This window comes from Rhinoraja longicauda, chromosome 14 (assembly GCF_053455715.1).
Source record: "Rhinoraja longicauda isolate Sanriku21f chromosome 14, sRhiLon1.1, whole genome shotgun sequence".
NCBI classification, from domain to species: Eukaryota; Metazoa; Chordata; class Chondrichthyes; order Rajiformes; family Arhynchobatidae; genus Rhinoraja; species Rhinoraja longicauda.
In genome coordinates this window covers 14649801-14667373 of record NC_135966.1, presented here as the reverse complement: position 1 = coordinate 14667373, position 17573 = coordinate 14649801, and the positions used below count along the sequence as shown (strand labels likewise).

The window sequence follows — 17573 nt, the reverse complement described above, 5'->3', positions numbered from 1 at the left end:
AAATTATTTGAAATGACAAAATGTAAATCATTTGTTATTCAAATCATTATAAACTTGATATTTTGTTTTAAAATGCTCAAGCTGATTTATCTACTGGCCGGAGAATTTATTTGGATTAAATATAATGCGGCTGATTTACTTTTTGCCAACCGCGGTGATTACTTGTACCATTAAGGTATTGTTAATTTTGTTTTACTCGCGACAATGTCAGCAGCTCATCGGTTATCTTAATATGAGTGATTTTAAAGATAATTATTCTAATATTTGTAAAGTTCCCAACAGCATTTAGACAAAAGTAATATTAAAAGTGTAATGCTGGTGCTGTTCCAGGCCCATACCAATAGAATAGTTATAATTTGGCAGAGTGTTGGAAGTAAGATTTTACGGTGATACTCTTCCTAATTTCACAACGAGATATGGTTGCTTTGTGGCAAATTATATTTAGTACCATAGTAGTATTGTGAAGGTGGTGGATACTATTTTGTGAAGGTGGTGGATACAATTTTGCGATTATTATTACAAATAGAAACTTGGAAAATTGTGGAGAATGCATTGTTTAACCAAAAAAGGTTTATCTTTAATATTGATTTTAATTCTGTCACATTTGGGGGCTTGCAGCTGGAGCCTTCTGTTCTTGGGCATTTTTTGTGTACTTTTGTTTGGCATTGCTAGATGTTTATAATAGTGTTTTAGAACACTTGTTACAATTGTAAATTGTTGTAGTGGCTCCTAGTGGTAGTATAATGACACCCCGGGTATATGAAATTTGTTGGGAGTATAACTCTCCGTGATCAGAATTCTTAATACAGCCAGGCACCTACAGTGCCCTCAAATGTTTGGGACAAAGACCCATCATTTATTTACTTGCCTCTTTACTCCACAATTTGAGATTTCTAATAGAAAAAAATCACATGTCGTTAAAGTGCACATTGTCAGATTTTAATAAAGGCCATTTTTGTATATTTTGGTTTCACCATGTATAAATTACAGCAGTGTTTATACATAGTCCCCCCATTTCAGGGCACCATAATGTTTGGAACTAAGTGAAAGTAGTCATGTTTAGTATTTTGTTGCATATCCTTTGCATGCAATGACTACTTGAAGTCTGCGATTCATGGACATTACCAGTTGCTGGGTGTCTTCTCTGGTGATGCTCTGCTAGGCCTGTATTGCAGCTATCTTTAACTTATGCTTGTTTTGGGGGCTAGTCCCATTCAGTTTTCTCTTCAGTATATACAAGGCATGCTCAATTGGGTTCAGATTGGGTGATTGAATTGGCCACTCAAGAATTGACCATTTCTTAGCTTTGAAAAACTCCTTTTTTGCTTTAGCAGTATGTTTAAGATCATTGTCTTGCTGTAGAATGAACCGCCAGTCAATGAGTTTTGAGACATCTGTTTGAACCTGAGCAGATAGGATATGTCTATACACCAGAATTCATTATGCTACTACCATCAGCAGTTGTATCATCAGTGACGATCAGTGAGCCAGTACCTTCAGCAGCCATACATGCCCAGGCCATAACATCCCCACCACCGTGTTTCACAGATGAGGTGGTATGCTTTGGATCTTGGGCAGTTCCTTCTCTCCTCCATACTTTGCTCTTGCCATCACTCTGATATGTTAATCTTCGTCTCATCTGGCCACAAGACCTTTTTCCAGGACTGTGGTTGCTCTTTTAAGTACCTCTTGGCAAACTGTAACCTGACCATCCTATTTTTGCAGCTAACCAGTGGTTTGCATCTTGCAGTGCAGCCTCTGTATTTCTGTTCATGAAGCCTTCTTCGGACAGTGGGTCATTGACAATTCCCCACCTGACTCCAGAAGAGTGTTTCTGATCTGTCGGATAGGTGTTTGGGGATTTTTCTTTATTGTAGAGAGAATTCTTCTGTCATCAGCTGTGGAGGTCTTCCTTGGCCTGCCTGTCCCTTTGCGATTAGTAAGCTCACCAGTGCTCTCTTTCTTCTTAATGATGTTCCAAACAGTTGATTTTGGTAAGCCTAAGGTTTGGCTTATGTCTCTAACAGTTTTATTCTTGTTTCTCAGTCTCATAATGGTTTCTTTGACTTTCATTAGCACATCTTTGGTACTCATGTTGATAAACGGTAATAACAGTTTCCAAAGGTGATGGAAAGTCTAGGAGCTGCATTAAGGAGGCAATTAAACACACCTGAGCAATTACAAACACCTGTGCAGCCATGAGTCCCAAACATTATGGTGCCCTGAAATGGGAGGACTATGTATAAACACTGCTGTAATTTCAACATGGTGAAACCAAAATAAAATCTGACAATGTGCACTTTAACCACATGTGATTTTTTTTCCTATTACAAATCTCAAATTGTGGCATACAGAGGCAAATAAATAAATGATGGGTCTTTGTCCCAAAAATTATGGAGGGCACTGTAGCTGTTAATAGTATTTTTTTTTGTGTCTAATTTGTGATTGTCGTTTTTGTATATCTGAGTTTGAAGAAGGTTCCCGACCCAAACCTTCACCTATCTGTCCGTCTCCAGCGATGCTGCATGACCTGCTGTGTTACTCCAGCACTTTTATTTGTGGTAAATTTATTGTACCTCTACATAGTTTAGCTTCAAGATGCATGGCAACATGCATTATAAAAGTTCTTGAAAGCAAATGCTCATTTTAACCCCATAAGAGCAGATATGTGATATTTAATCTATTGTAACAGCTTAGAATGGACAGTCGTTGCACTAAAAAAAAAAACATTTGCCCTTGTAGGAGGTGAGACTCCTGCTGTCTGAAAGAGGTGAGATTCTCATTTTGAAACACTTCTTTATTGGGCTCTTTCACGCTATGTGAAAACTGGACTGAAACTAGCTACCAAGAATCGTCTCTACTATGGAAATATTTTGTTTTTAACTATTCTCATCAAGTTGAGTTGTTAGCACTGAGAATTGATGCATCCCATTTCAGAAATTGCTGGTTAAGAGCAAAACCCTCTCTGAGCAGTGAAATTGGGATCTGGTTCCTCCTATTCTATAGTACTATATTTCTCAGCCATAACTCTAGAATAGAATTCTGTGTATGTGGTGCTTGCGTTTCCCAGGCCAATGGCCTATTGATTTCTAAGTGTGTTTGCTAAATGATGGATAATTTTATCCTGTGGGTCCATATCCACTGGGATCTTCAAGCTAATTTTATAAAAAGCACGGTAACAGCTGCAGGGGGGTTTCATACTTGAGGGACTGGACATACTTAAAGTCAGTTTCTGAAATTAAAAATTGGGATGTCAATTTGCACGAAATGCCATGAATCCAACAATTAGTTAAACTAATAATTCTCAAATCTTAAGGCATTCAAATTTCTTCCTGTTCCTTCTGATTAGCAATAATTCCTTAGTTGATGCATCTTGACTTGAAATTTATTATTTTGTAGCCACAGCCTTGCCTGGAAACTAATTGGCCATTCTGGCATGTGTCATTGTACTTTTGTAATTTCAGCTGTAAAGTGCATGTGTAAATATCACTCAAGGATAGACTATGTAGCTCCAACTAACAGATACTTAAGCATAACGTTGGAGACATGTCAGAAAAGTTTGCCCAAACCTGGTCACGTGCAATCTTGATTTGTATTCGGTAAACCTGTGCAAACAGCTAACCATTGTTGTCCCTTGGTAGATCAACGTGAAAGTCAGCAGTTTAAACTAATAATTCAAAACTTTTGCCCGTGAGTCCACAACTGGCAGGATGTCGATTGTTTCCCATGTCATCCGTTCAAAGTTTAACTGGTCTTAATTGAAAGCAAAATCCTGTAAAAACTTCCATTATGACGGACAAGTAGAATTTTATGTTAAAAAAAAAACCCCCAATTATTTGTTGTTGGCCATTATCTAAGAAAGTCAGTCCAATATATCTTTTAGATTTTTTATTGTAATTTTATTTAATTCAGAAATCCAGTTGCACTATGATAGTCATCAATAAATCCTATGTACTGGCTTGAACTATTATTCATGCAATCCAATTGATGCAATATAAAGAACTATTTGTTCTCGTCATTCGGAGTGAAAACGTTTTTGAATTAACTATCTTGTATACATCTCCAAGTGAAGATTTTTGAGACTTGGGAACCCAAGCGTATAATCTTATAGTTCTATCCCCAAAGATCAGCCCTAAATTGTAAATGGCTTACCGACATCGGCGAGTGTTTGTAATATTCCAGATTTAGTCTAATGAAGAAATTTCAGTGTCTTCATGACCACATGGCATCAAATTCAACGAACGCAGCAAGAGAACTTAGCATCCTGTTTAATTTTAATCAACATTTGCACATCTTGTATGATGAGTTTCAAATTAACTTACGCTCTTGATCTTTATTTAATGGACATTTCTTTGTTAAATAGAAAATAAGGGTGCAATATCACAGTGGTTTAGTTACAGAACTGGCAGCTGGAATTCTGGGCAATTGATCCAGAGACATTTCAAATTCCACTATGTCAACTGAAAATTTAAATTCAAGTAATTTAATTTAAAAAATCAAAAAATTCTGTTTCAATGCAGTAACCCCTTCTAGCTCACCGACATCCTACAGAGAAGAAATTTTGCATCCTGATCTAGATTGGCTAAAATATGATTTCAGCTTCTCCCTTGGGCCAATAATGCAATGAAAATGTTGGTCAGTGATGGGCACATCTTATGCAAAAAATAATAGGGAAAGAATCTGCACACCCATTGATGTGCCTCTGCCCATCTTCATTTTCACTTCCCCATGATTGCCCTTTGGCTTGCTACATCGACAAATTAATGTCACCCCATAATTTGTGCAAGTCTCTTGCACGGAAAATGTAACCTTTTGAAAATGAGATGTTCTCCATCATGCCCTTTCTCTCTCTCATCCCTTTCTCAGGTGTGTGAGCAAATGCACATTCTGATGCAGAACAAAGCCAATGGATATCACAACCTTGCCTCTTGGTCTGTAGATATATGCTGATCTCAAGAAGAAAGTCTTATTTTATGCAAGAAAAATATAAATTCAGTTACAAGTGTAATTTCAAATTTTCATTACATTTGTGAAAGTGTTCATGCCAGGATATAGACAGAAGACACGTTAGTGTTTAGTTGTGAAGTTCATGTTTTAAGTAGCATGTCAATAGCCACTGTCCAGACTGAAACTTGCTGGTTTTGCACCTAGTTTTAATTTTTTTTAAATCTGGGATTGGGATTGTTTTGCCACACTATCTCAAAACAATATTGTATGGGATTGGGAAAGCAATTGGAAAATTCATGCAGTATAAATCAAAATTCTTTAGCTGTATGTTTATTTTTCAGGAGGTGTGTGGTTAATGTGAAATATTTGATTTGAGCAGTTCCATTTGAAAATAAGCTATGATGTTTTAAATTTTAAATTCCTGTTCAGCAATAAAACACATCTCGAGTTAATGGTTTAATTAAAAATCTTTTCATGTAGAAAAATGCCCAACAGGTACATCTGTTGTGAAAACAGTTGGATCATAAAAATGTACACGGAGAATTGCTTTCAACAAACAAAAATGTTGTAGAGACCCAAATTTAAAAAATGCACCATTTATATGATTTGGCCAACTAGTCCAATGTTGAAGGTATTTTGAAAATAAAAATCAAACAAAGACAATAGATGTGACAGATGTTGCATCAAATTATTCAAGCAAGTAAACTTAATTTATTGAAAGATGCAAAGAATACTGGGTTGTTGATGTGAGGTTAAGTCAACTGTTGCAGTGGGAAAGCAAATGGCAATCATCTGCAAACACAAAATGGATGCTAGAAACCTGAAATAAAGCAGTGTTGAAAATTTTTAGGTCACCATTTCCTCAAAAGTACATGCGTATCTCTCTGCTTCCAGTTCTAAGGAAGTGGAGCAAAATGACATGAAAGGAAAACTGAAAGAAAAACTCTGTTATGGTAGCCGACAGATTAAATTAGAAAATGAATGACAATTCAAGACGAAGGCTAAAAGAGTAATGTGGGTCTGGAGAAAGTGTGAATGCGATTGTTACTAAAAGCTGTGATAATGAAGGAAAAATTAGTCCAGTGATTATATTAAGAAATTATTGAAGACCTTAAGTAAGCAAGACTCAAGTGCTTGGTTGAAAAATTAGCTACTTTCCATGAGTTTGCAACCAGCTTCACCAAAACAATCAGGAGGCGTGAGCAGAAAATAAGAATGAGGAAAGAGTGTTGAATTGGGTGATCACAGATGATTGTTATGCTTGTGGCCTGTAAGTGATCGCTAGATTGTTTAGTCTCTTCAATCTAAAGGAAACGTAATTGCAAGTCCAATAAATGGCGCAGTAAATTTAAAGTAGAAACAAACTAAAATGTCACCTGATAGGAACTTCTGGGACACTGGTTAGTGGCAATTGTGTAGGTAAATGGTCCAATGCTGCAACTCTTGCTCTTACATGTGATAATACTGTGGGAAAAGGAATGGCACTGGAGTGATAGGGGGATTGGAGAAAGACTTGGATGTTCGAGAGGCAATGATCCTTTTAGGATTATAAGAGGAAAGGGTAAGGGATTCAGTAGCCTCACTCTAGAGGTTTTGGAGATCTGTTGAATGTAGCAGTTATTGCAGTCAAAGCTGAGAACAGGAACTGTGTTGTGTATCTTGCATGATAAAATGATACTGCTATAAAGCATATTGTTGTAAAGTGGAAGAAGCTATTTTGTCTGAATTTGAAGCATCAGATACTGGCACTGTTTGGAAATAGTATGATATCCACATTATATCACGTTGGTCTTAAAAAATTTAGTCCTTGGCCCTATTTCTGTGAAGACAATAATTTTATATATTACTCTGATGAATGCCATTAAGACGAAGTCCAGATTTTGCTTTCATAGTCAACAGATGAGGTCAACATGAAGGGGAGAGATGGTAATTGACCTCCAGATAGAAAAAGGATCAGTTTATAAAATATTTTAACTATTTTTCGAGAAAGTATTTACTGGATGCAATATTTTTACACATTTTGATATATATTTGTATATTTGGTTCGCAAGTCTCGGTGATTTTCATTTTAGGAATCTATGGGCCTTTGGGTAAGTTTAAAATTCTTGTGGGCTTTTTGGGCTGTTGTTTAGTATTCAGGTGCAATAGGATTTCTTCAGTCTTCTATAGAACTGTTGCTACTTCATTCAAGTATGTAATCTTTAATTATTATTTCCATAATAATTGAACAGCTTTCTGACGCACAACTGGGTGTGTTAAAATTGGTTTGCAACTTTATGTTTTTTAATTTATTTTATTCAAGTTGAAATTATTTATTTACAATGTTTGACCATAACACACATTCACCCTTTCCTAGAATGCTTGTGTAGAAATTTGCCTACTACCAAGATCCTGCAGTTCTTTCTCATTTTGTGCTTTTGTTGAAGAAATGACAATTAATTTTGTCTTACAGCAGTGAGTAATAGAATGCCTCCTGGACCGAACGCTTCTTCCCACACTACAACACCCCCTACTCCTCAGCCTCGTACTCAAACTCCAAGTCCAGTTGTTTCTCCTTCTTCAATGTTGCCCCTTTATCCTTCCGTTGAAATTGATGCCCAAGTAAGTTTTCTATAAGTGCATAAACATTGGGAAATCCTTAATAAAATAGGAAATTATTGAATATATTGTAAATTATGTGATTCTCTTCTATATAGATGGTCGTTGCGATACTGGCTGATCTAATAAATACAGGTTTTGTTATTTTGGGTTTCGGGAACTTCAACAGTGCTGCTCTCTTGAGTATAAGAATATGTTGCATCTATACAGTGCAGTTGTTTGGAACGACATTTTACAATTTACTGTTTTTTCCGCTTAGACTGAAAGTAACCATGATACAGCATTAACGTTGGCATGTGCTGGGGGACATGAAGAACTTGTATCAGTATTAATAGCTCGCGGTGCTAACATTGAACACCGGGATAAAAAAGGTATGCTTTAGTTAGGAGTTAAATCAGATTTAATATCATTGAGATAGATATTTGTGAAGTAGTCAAAAACAGTGGCAGCTCTCCTTTTATAAGGATGCAATCCAGTTTAATAGGAATTATTTCTGAGCAAAGGATACTTCAGTTGCTTGATATGTCCCACACCTGGATATGCTTTGTGGCCTTTGGCAACCATCAAAGCACACTTCAGTGCTTTGATTATCCTATGATTATTGAATTTGAATGTATTTTTTGGGAAGATCATTTTGAAAAACCTTGTTGCAGGTAGAGAACAGTTTGGCCAATTATAGACCAAAGATTTGGACCATTTGGCGCAACAAGTAAAAAGCACTGTTTATGCTCTTCTGGGTTCATCCTAACTTCGAATACTTTGCTCTGTCAAAATATCATTTTTTAAATCTCCAAATGAGAGTAGCGATGCTCAATTGGGTAACAGAGGTGACATTTTCTGGCATCATGCAGAAAGTGTCTTCAGGAAAGATTTTATATATCCATTTGAGTATATTTTATAAGCATAGCAAAATCGTTATTTTGGAGCTCAATTCAAGGATGGCATATATTGATATTTCTATTAATGGATTTCCAACAAGTCTAATTTGGTTTATTACAAAGCTATATTTTTCCTTTGATTAGGTTTTACACCACTAATTTTGGCGGCTACAGCCGGTCACGTTGGTGTTGTAGAAATTCTGCTAGATAAAGGTGCAGATATTGAAGCACAATCTGAACGTACCAAGGATACACCATTGTCATTGGCTTGTTCTGGAGGAAGACAAGAGGTAAGACACCTCTACATCTGTAATAGTGGTTAAAATCAATATTAACATGAAAGTGTGATGGTAATTGGTTGTTGCATTGTATCATTGTATATTCTCAATTTAATGAAATAACTACCTGAATTATAAACCAGTTGTTAAATTCATAAAGCCAAGACATTTTAGTTGATTCTAATTAGGTTGCAGTAATAAATTGTGAATGGCCAGCTTCTTGTCATAGCATTGGTCAAAATGTTAGTACTAAATTCAAAGGAGGTTAAAGTGTAAGATAATTCAAAACTAGCACCTTGTCCATACACGTCTGAATGGTATCTCATTTAATACCATAATTATGCTATGCCCTGACATAGGGAGACACAAAAGTCTGCAGATGTTGGAATCTTGATCAAAAAAACAAGTGCTGGAGAGACTTAGTGGGTTAGGTCACATCTATGGAGCAAGTGGGTAAATTGTCTGACCTGCTGAGTTCCTCAAGCACTTTGGTTTTTGTCCACGACATGTTTGATAAAGCGGATCAAATTTCATTGAATTTAAATTAAGTTCTTGTGGCGGCTCCCAAGGTTCGGGCCATACCACTACCGAACCCCTCGGCACGGGAATGGACCAGTCCAGGGGGGCGGCCCTTAGCTACGAGGATAAAGGGTGGGATTTTAGGCGCGATCTCTTTCTGGCAGACTCGACTGGTCTAGAGACACCACAAAATAAATCCTCCCGAAATACCTGGCTCCTTGCCTTTATTTCGGGCTTCTTGACGCGCCACATTGGTGACCCCGACGGTCCATTGCTGTCATAATGGACTCGAAATCTAGAACCGACCGTTCGTCCGGCTCACAGGCCGACCATGCCCCGTCTATCGATGCAGTTTCCATCAAACTGCTGACGTTCTGGACCACCCGGCCTCGCATTTGGTTTCAGCAAGCGGAGGCTCAGTTCCAGCTGCGGGGCATTACGGCAGACGACACCCGTTTTTTCTACCTGGTGGGAGCCCTTGACCAGGACACGGCCGAAGAGGTCACAGAGTTCCTCGAGGGCCTTTATTTCGGGCTTCTCGACGCGCCACATTCTAAACTTTGCTTTGAATGTCTCTAGGTAGTAGAGCTGCTGTTAGCTCGTGGTGCAAACAAAGAACATCGGAATGTTTCGGACTACACACCTCTCAGCCTTGCTGCCTCTGGTGGCTATGTTAACATCATTAAGATCCTTCTGAATGCTGGAGCAGAAATTAATTCCAGGTATTACAGATGATCCTAATATATAAGTCATACACTCACGGACAATGTTTGCTTAATGTGATCAAAATATTAACAGCTCCGTTAAGTAATCCTGTTTCTGATGCTGTTTCTTGTTTTAACTTGATATTCAAAATTTGATTTCAAAGTCATATGTTTTACCTCCACCGCCATTGCCCCAGCAAGAAAAGGTTAGTTTTGTTGGTGCTTTTACTGAAGTTAGCTTATATCTTGCATTTTGTAGTTTTAACAAAATTGTCGTATAAATTGTTGAACGTATCTTGGAACCTGGTCAGCACAAAACCAACAGTATTATCACATTCACTGTGTGGTTCAAAGATTGAGGATAAAAAGCAAGGAATAAAAGGCTGGATGAATTATAGTCAGTAAATTGAAAGTCACATTTAATATTGAAGAAATCATTTGCGGTGCAGATGACGTTGCACCTTCCCCATTAATAGTCCACTTTAAAGGAAAACACAAAATTGAGATTGTTCAAAGTTATGAATGAAGGCAGTGAAACTTTCTTTTATTATATGGGCCGTGACTGCTGTGTGTGTGACATTGACTCATTAGCATACATTTGAAGTTAAATGTTTAAGGACGCAGTCTCACACATCACTGTCACCTTTGCATGTTTGAACAATTTTAAGTTTGGAAGATATTTAATTTTAAGGAATCTGCCAAAGAAAGGGATAAGAGAAAAATAATTTTAGTAAGTTTTTGATTTGGCTTGTACATGGTACTGGCTGCTGCTCCCACCTTCTACCATTTCTTCTCTCCTGAGATGCTGCCTGGCCTGCTGAGTTACTCCAGCATTTTGTGAATAAATACCCCCTACCATCATTCATCACTGAGTTCTTTCTAACTGATGAGAAAACCTTCAAAGACTTGGTTTTGGGGTGGATTAGAAACATCATTTTACATGTCAAATGAAAGTTAAACAGTGTGCAGAGATGAGCAAATTTGATTTTTAAAATGTTCATTCTGTTGCAGGACTGGCAGCAAATTGGGGATTTCTCCTCTGATGTTAGCTGCAATGAATGGCCACGTGGCATCAGTAAAACTGCTGCTTGATATGGGCTCTGACATCAATGCCCAGATAGAGACCAATAGAAACACTGCCCTCACTCTGGCTTGCTTCCAAGGTCGAGCGGAAGTTGTCAGCCTACTGCTGGATAGGAAGGCAAATGTTGAGCACAGAGCAAAGGTAATTACTCATATATATAAAAGCAATTCCCCTTGAATTTAAAATTTATATTTTAATGAGTATTTTAACAAGAGTCTTTTTGATGCTTGCACTGTATAAGAACCGTTTGTGCACCATTTGATTGTTTCAAAAGTTAGCATTTAATTTTACACATCTACTTGTCATCATGACTCTTCAAGTGACATTTCATTTTGTTACAACGATTATCATGCCATTCAATTTGTTTCTCTATATCCGATTGAATTTCACTGTAATTATGATTAACGTATCCTTTTTCTCCAAACTATTATAACAATGCATGTTCTTGCCTCTGGAAGGACAAAATCACTTTGCATCATCATCAAGTTCTAGTTTTGGTTTTCCTGTCTATAGTTGGTGCCCTCTCTCTGTTATTCATATAACAGAGAACAGTATAGCGCGGGAATAGACCATCTGACCTACAATGTCTATGCCGCACACTTGTTGGTCTTTCTCAGTTGTATGTAGATTTAGACATACAGCATGGAAACAAGTCCTTCAGCCCAATTTTCCCATGCCGACCAAGATGCCCCATCGACACTAGTCCCACCTGCCCACATTTGCCCCAGGTGCCTCTGAGCCTTTCATATCCGTGTGCTGAGTAGACTAGCAGTGAGAATAATTGAATCCTGTTTCCAAACTCTTGTGCTCAGATATGGGCAGAAAGTTGGGGAACTATGGGAAGGATTAAGAGGCAGCAAGACTAAAAGGAATTCAAACAAGCAGAAAGACTAATCCTAAACAAGCACAGGTGGTACAAAAATAAGTGCTTACTGATATTTGAAATGTGAAAAATTAATGATTACATTGCACTAAATGAAAGCCAGAAGTGAAGCTATTCAATATAGAAGATAATAAACAGCATAATAAAACTGTTGAGGTACCTGTGTGGGGAACAGGAGAAATGTCTGCTGCAAGGTCACAAAATGTGAAATACAGTCATTTATTTATTTGCCTCTGTACTCCACAATTTGATCTGTAATAGAAAAAATCACATGCGGTTAAAGTGCACATTGTCAGATTTTATTAAAGGGTATTTTTATACATTTTTGTTTCACCGTGTAGAAATTACAGCTGTGTTTATACATGGTCCCCCCATTTCAGGGCACCATAATGTTTGGGACACATGGCTTGACAGGTGTTTGTAATTGCTCAGGAGTGTTTAATTGCCTCCTTAATGCAGGTATAAGAGAGCTCTCATCACCTAGTCTTTCCTCCAGTCTTTCCATCACCTTTGGAAACATTTATTGCTGTTTATCAACATGAGTGCCAAAGTTGTGCCAATGAAAGTCAAAGAAGCCATTATGAGACTGAGAAACAAGAATAAAACTGTTAGAGACATCAGCCAAACCTGAGGCTTACCAAAATCAACTGTTTGGAATATCATTAAGAAGAAAGAGAGCACTGGTGAGCTTACTAATCGCAAAGGGACAGGCAGGCCAAGGAAGACCTCCACAGCTGATGACAGAAGAATTCTCTCTATAATAAAGAAAAATCCCTAAACACCTGTCTGACAGATCAGAAACACTCTTCAGGAGTCGGGTGTGGATTTGTCAATGACCACTGTCTGCAGAAGACTTCATGAACAGAAATACAGAGGCTACACTGCAAGGTGCAAACCACTGGTTAGCCACAAAAATAGGATGGCCAGGTTACAGTTTGCCAAGAAGCACTTAAAAGAGCAACCACAGTTCTAGAAAAAGGTCTTGTGGACAGATGAGGCGAAGATTAACTTATAACAGAGTGATGGCAAGAGCAAAGTATGGAGGAGAGAAAGACCTGCCCAAGATCCAAAGCATACCACCTCATCTGTGAAACATGGTGGTAGGGGTGTTATGGCCTGGGCATGTATGGCTGCTAAAGGTACTGGCTCACTTATCTTCATTGATGATACAACTGCTGATGGTAGTAGCATAATGAATTCTGAAGTGTATAGACGCATCTTATCTGCTCAATTTCAAACAAATGCCTCAAAACTCATTGGCCAGCAGTTCATTCTACAGCAAGACAATGATCTCAAACATACTGCGAAGGCAACAAAGGAGTTTTTCAAAGCTAAAAAATGGTCAATTCTTGAGTGGCCAAGTCAATCACCCGACCTGAACCCAATTGAGCATGCCTTTTATATACTGAAGAGAAAACTGAAGGGGACTAGCCCCCAAATTTCCCCGGTGTGGGACAAATAAAGGAATATATTATTATTATTATTATTATTAAAACAAGCATAAGCTAAAGATGGCTACAATACAGGCCTGGCAGAGCATCACCAGAGGAGACACCCAGCAACTGGTGATGTCCATGAATCGCAGACTTCAAGCAGCCATTGCATGCAAAGGATATGCAACAAAATACTAAACATGGCTACTTTCATTTACATGACATTGCTGTGTCCCAAACATTATGGTGCCCTGAAATGAGGGGACTATGTATAAACACTGCTGTAATTTCTACATGGTGAAACAAAAATGTATAAAATGTCCTTTAATAAAATCTGACAATGTGCACTTTAACCATGTGATTTTTTTCTATTACAAATCTCAAATTGCGGAGTACAGAGATAAAATAAATAAATGATGGGTCTTTGTCTCAAACATTTTGGAGGGCACTGTAGGTGCCTGGCTGTATTAAGTATTCTGATCATGGAAAGTTATACTCCCAACAAATTTCATATACCCGGGGTGTCATTATACTACCACTAGGTGCCACTACAACAATTTACATTTGTAACAAGAGTTCAAAAAAAACTATTACAAACATCCAGCAATGCCAAACAAAAGTACACAAAAAATGCCCAATAACACAAGGCTCCAGCTGCAAGCCCCAAATGTGACAGAATTAAAATCAATATTAAAGATAAACCTTTTTTGGTTAAACAAAGCATTCTCCACAATTTTCCAAATTTTTATTTGTAATAATAATCGCAAAAAAGTATCCACCACCTTCACATAATAGTATCCACCACCTTCACAATACTACTATGGTACTAAATATAATTCACCACAAAGCAACCACATCCCGTTGTGAAATTAGGAAGAGTATCACCATAAAATCTTACTTCCAACACTCTGCCAAATTATAACTACTCTGTTACTTGGTATGGGCCTGGAACAGCACCAGCATTACACGTTTATTATTACTTTTGTCTAAATGCTGTTGGAAACTTTACAAATATTAGAATAATTGTTTTAAAAATCACCCATAACTGATGAGCCTCTGACGTTGTCACGAGAAAAACAAAATTGTGATTTTTTTTCTATTACAAATCTCAAATTGTGGAGTACAAAGGCAAATATATAAATGATGGGTCTTTGTCCCAAACATTATTGAGAGCACTGTACCTAATGTGTAAATTATGTTGTTGTTTCTGTGGTATGTTTTAATACAAGTGTATTTTGCTAAATTTCAAGAATAATGCTGTATTGCGTCATTCCCTTTCATTTTGTGCAGCATCTTTTATTGCATGACATATAAAATTGAAATGATTGTCTGCAGTTTCATTTAACTGGAACCATTTCTATTTAGACTGGCCTTACACCTTTAATGGAAGCTGCCTCTGGTGGGTATGCAGAAGTGGGAAGAGTTCTGCTTGATAAAGGTGCTGATGTTAATGCACCACCTGTGCCTTCATCACGTGATACAGCTTTAACCATTGCTGCAGATAAGGGTCACTACAAATTCTGTGAACTGCTGATTAACAGGTATTTAATTTATTAAATATTTAATGCAAAAATACTTGTTTCAATATGATTACATTATGGTCCTGTAAATGTAGAGCCGACGATTTTATCCGTCTTTGTTTGAATACAACAGAGGGGCTCACATCGATGTTCGCAACAAGAAAGGTAACACGCCTTTATGGCTGGCAGCAAATGGCGGCCATTTTGATGTAGTCCAGTTATTGGTCCAGGCTGGTGCTGATGTGGATGCAGCAGACAACCGGAAAATCACACCTCTAATGGCAGCTTTCCGCAAGGTAAACGCCTGTCTTTTACTCAACTATTCTCCAGAATGTTGTTTACTTTGTAAAATTGGGAAACGGACAGAGTTAGGTAGGAATAAACACTTATTCAGAACAGCAGCTTGGTATCCATTTAATGTTTCAATTTTATTTGAGTAAATAACAAGATTGGCTCTTTCATCAGCAAAGAGGGGCTAAGTTCTGACCGTAGCAAAGTCCCACAATGCCATTGACTAAGAGGATGCTATCATTCCTTTTGCATTGGTGTTAAATCTTGACTTCATTCTCATTTACACTGATCTTATCTCAAATATTTCATTGTGGTTTAAAGTATTCTGATCTTGAAACCCTTTACATTGACTCCCCCCTGACATAGCCCCATGTAGAAATCTATGCTGCTGAATCATATAAATCAATGTTTATTTCAGAATTCCAGCACCTGCAGTATTTGGCTTTTTATGTGATTCAAGTGTTAAGGTATACTGGAACTATATAAATGATGTTTGTATCTTTATGGTTTGTAGAAATAGGACAAGCTGTACTTTTAATTCCTATTTGCTGCCATTTGCATGCACGCCTGTGTGTGACTTTTCCTTTCACCTCATTAATGTATAAGATACTTTCTCTTGCCAAAATGTGAGACTAAAAAAAATTATATCAAGAGCTTTATGTATAGTGAAACTTTCATAGATTAAATAAAGGTTTCTCACTTCCAGGAATAATAGAAATAATCAAGGGTTTAAATTCATCGAGAAAGCTATCCCCATGTAATCTGTCAGGAAATCTGGTACATTTGGGATTGTTCTTGAATTAACCAAAATTGCTTTGAAGGGGTAGGATACCAGCAAGATTTTCTTTTTTTCTCTGCTAGGCTCAAATTCTATCTTTGGAATGAAAGATACCATGACACTGTTTTTCCTATCTGGTCAAATTTAGTTATCCCTGTCAAAGGAAAAAAACGTTTGTAATGGTGCTTTATGCACTAAGGATGCAGAAAAATAACTCGAGGCAATTGGGAAACTCGGATACACTCTGCATTTTTTTTTCATTTATTTGCATCCTGGCATCGCATAAATGCATCTAAAATGTCTGCTATATAAATTTTATTGAAACAGTTAAAGGCAATAGATTGAGAATAATGTCATTTTCGTTTAGGAATGTAAGGTGGCCTGATGGGTGTCACAAAATTGGGCTGGTTTAATCAGTAATCTTACAATAATTTATGTATGAACATATCTTTAAAATCTGTTACTGGAATGTCATTTAAGTGTTTATGTTCAATGAATAGGTTGAATCATACTTTTTTTTTAAACCAGGGTCATGTAAAAGTTGTGCAGTATTTGGTGAAGGAGGTGAACCAATTTCCATCTGATATTGAGTGTATGAGATACATTGCAACGATAACTGACAAGGTGAGTGCATTCCCATTTTGTGAGATTCAAGAGTGCAAAATTATTGTTCTTGGCCTCTTGGGTTTTAATTTAAATGTTGACACTTGTATACATTCCTCGATGATCTCTGCATCTTTAGCATGGATAATTACAATTACATAATATCCAACACTTTAACAAGCTATGAATAGTAGTGTCTTTGGTTTCATTTTTATTTTGACATTCTCTCAAGGTGCCAAAAATCTAACCGTGGCTCATTATACTGCATTCTGTTCTCCTTGGTTCAGCTTTCACATGTACGCTGATTATATCTGCACAATGTCTCTGGATCGGTGCAGTGCTTTGTTTTCGGTTTGCATCTAATATTGAAGAGCTTCCAGCCGAAAGTTAGGAAGACGTAAGCTATCTGTCACAAAATCGCCCCTGATGTACTCTTTCAGACTCTGTTCAAGTTGATTCTGAACTGAGCTTTTGGACCCATTTCTGCTCAGTCAGAAATGTTATCTGTTCTCTGTCGATAACTTGTTCTGCTTTTATCCCCACCTCGAGTTATTTGCAATTGAAATCGTTAGTTGTGAGTACGGTTTGGACTCTTTATTCATGTAGACTTTTTTAGCAAAGAGGATAGAAATGCAAAGTGATATATTCCATTTTCCTAACCTCTGACAAGAGACTCTTCAACTCCACATACAAACTTACAAAAACACTGGGTGAGTTTGAAAAGTGTGTGTATTTATTGTCTGCATTTTATTTTGCAAAATCTGACCACAGGAGTGTAGATAATGTCCTAAAATAGGACGGATAGATGAGGAAGAGCCGAGGATAAATTCTTGCGTGTCTTGAAATAAGTTGTAAATGCTGAAATTGTTCAGATCATAACAAAAAATGGAACCAAACACAAGCAGTCCTATTGAACTTGGCCACAGAAATGCATTGAAGAATGTTGTGACTACCCATGCTAAAGAATGCAGAGATGGTAATGTGGGTGATTTCAATTTTCCGTATATAGACTGGGAATCGCATTCTGTTAAAGGGCTGGATGGTTTGGAGTTTGTAA

At 37.3% G+C, this 17573-nt stretch overlaps 1 protein-coding gene across 11 annotated transcripts in view; it reads left to right on the top strand.

Moving 5' to 3' along the window:
- Positions 1 to 17573, top strand: part of ankhd1 (ankyrin repeat and KH domain containing 1) — a 149342-nt gene that overhangs the window by 109905 nt on the left and 21864 nt on the right. For 8 of the 11 annotated variants that reach the window (XM_078411482.1, XM_078411479.1, XM_078411480.1 and 5 more), the window contains 8 exons: positions 7400 to 7548; positions 7805 to 7916; positions 8568 to 8713; positions 9800 to 9942; positions 10936 to 11149; positions 14690 to 14865; positions 14978 to 15140; positions 16442 to 16537. In XM_078411482.1, the coding sequence (XP_078267608.1) occupies positions 7400 to 7548; positions 7805 to 7916; positions 8568 to 8713; positions 9800 to 9942; positions 10936 to 11149; positions 14690 to 14865; positions 14978 to 15140; positions 16442 to 16537 (1199 nt within the window). The remainder of the gene's footprint in view (positions 1 to 7399; positions 7549 to 7804; positions 7917 to 8567; positions 8714 to 9799; positions 9943 to 10935; positions 11150 to 14689; positions 14866 to 14977; positions 15141 to 16441; positions 16538 to 17573) is intronic. The other 3 variants (XM_078411481.1, XM_078411474.1, XM_078411472.1) reach the window with 1 other exon arrangement.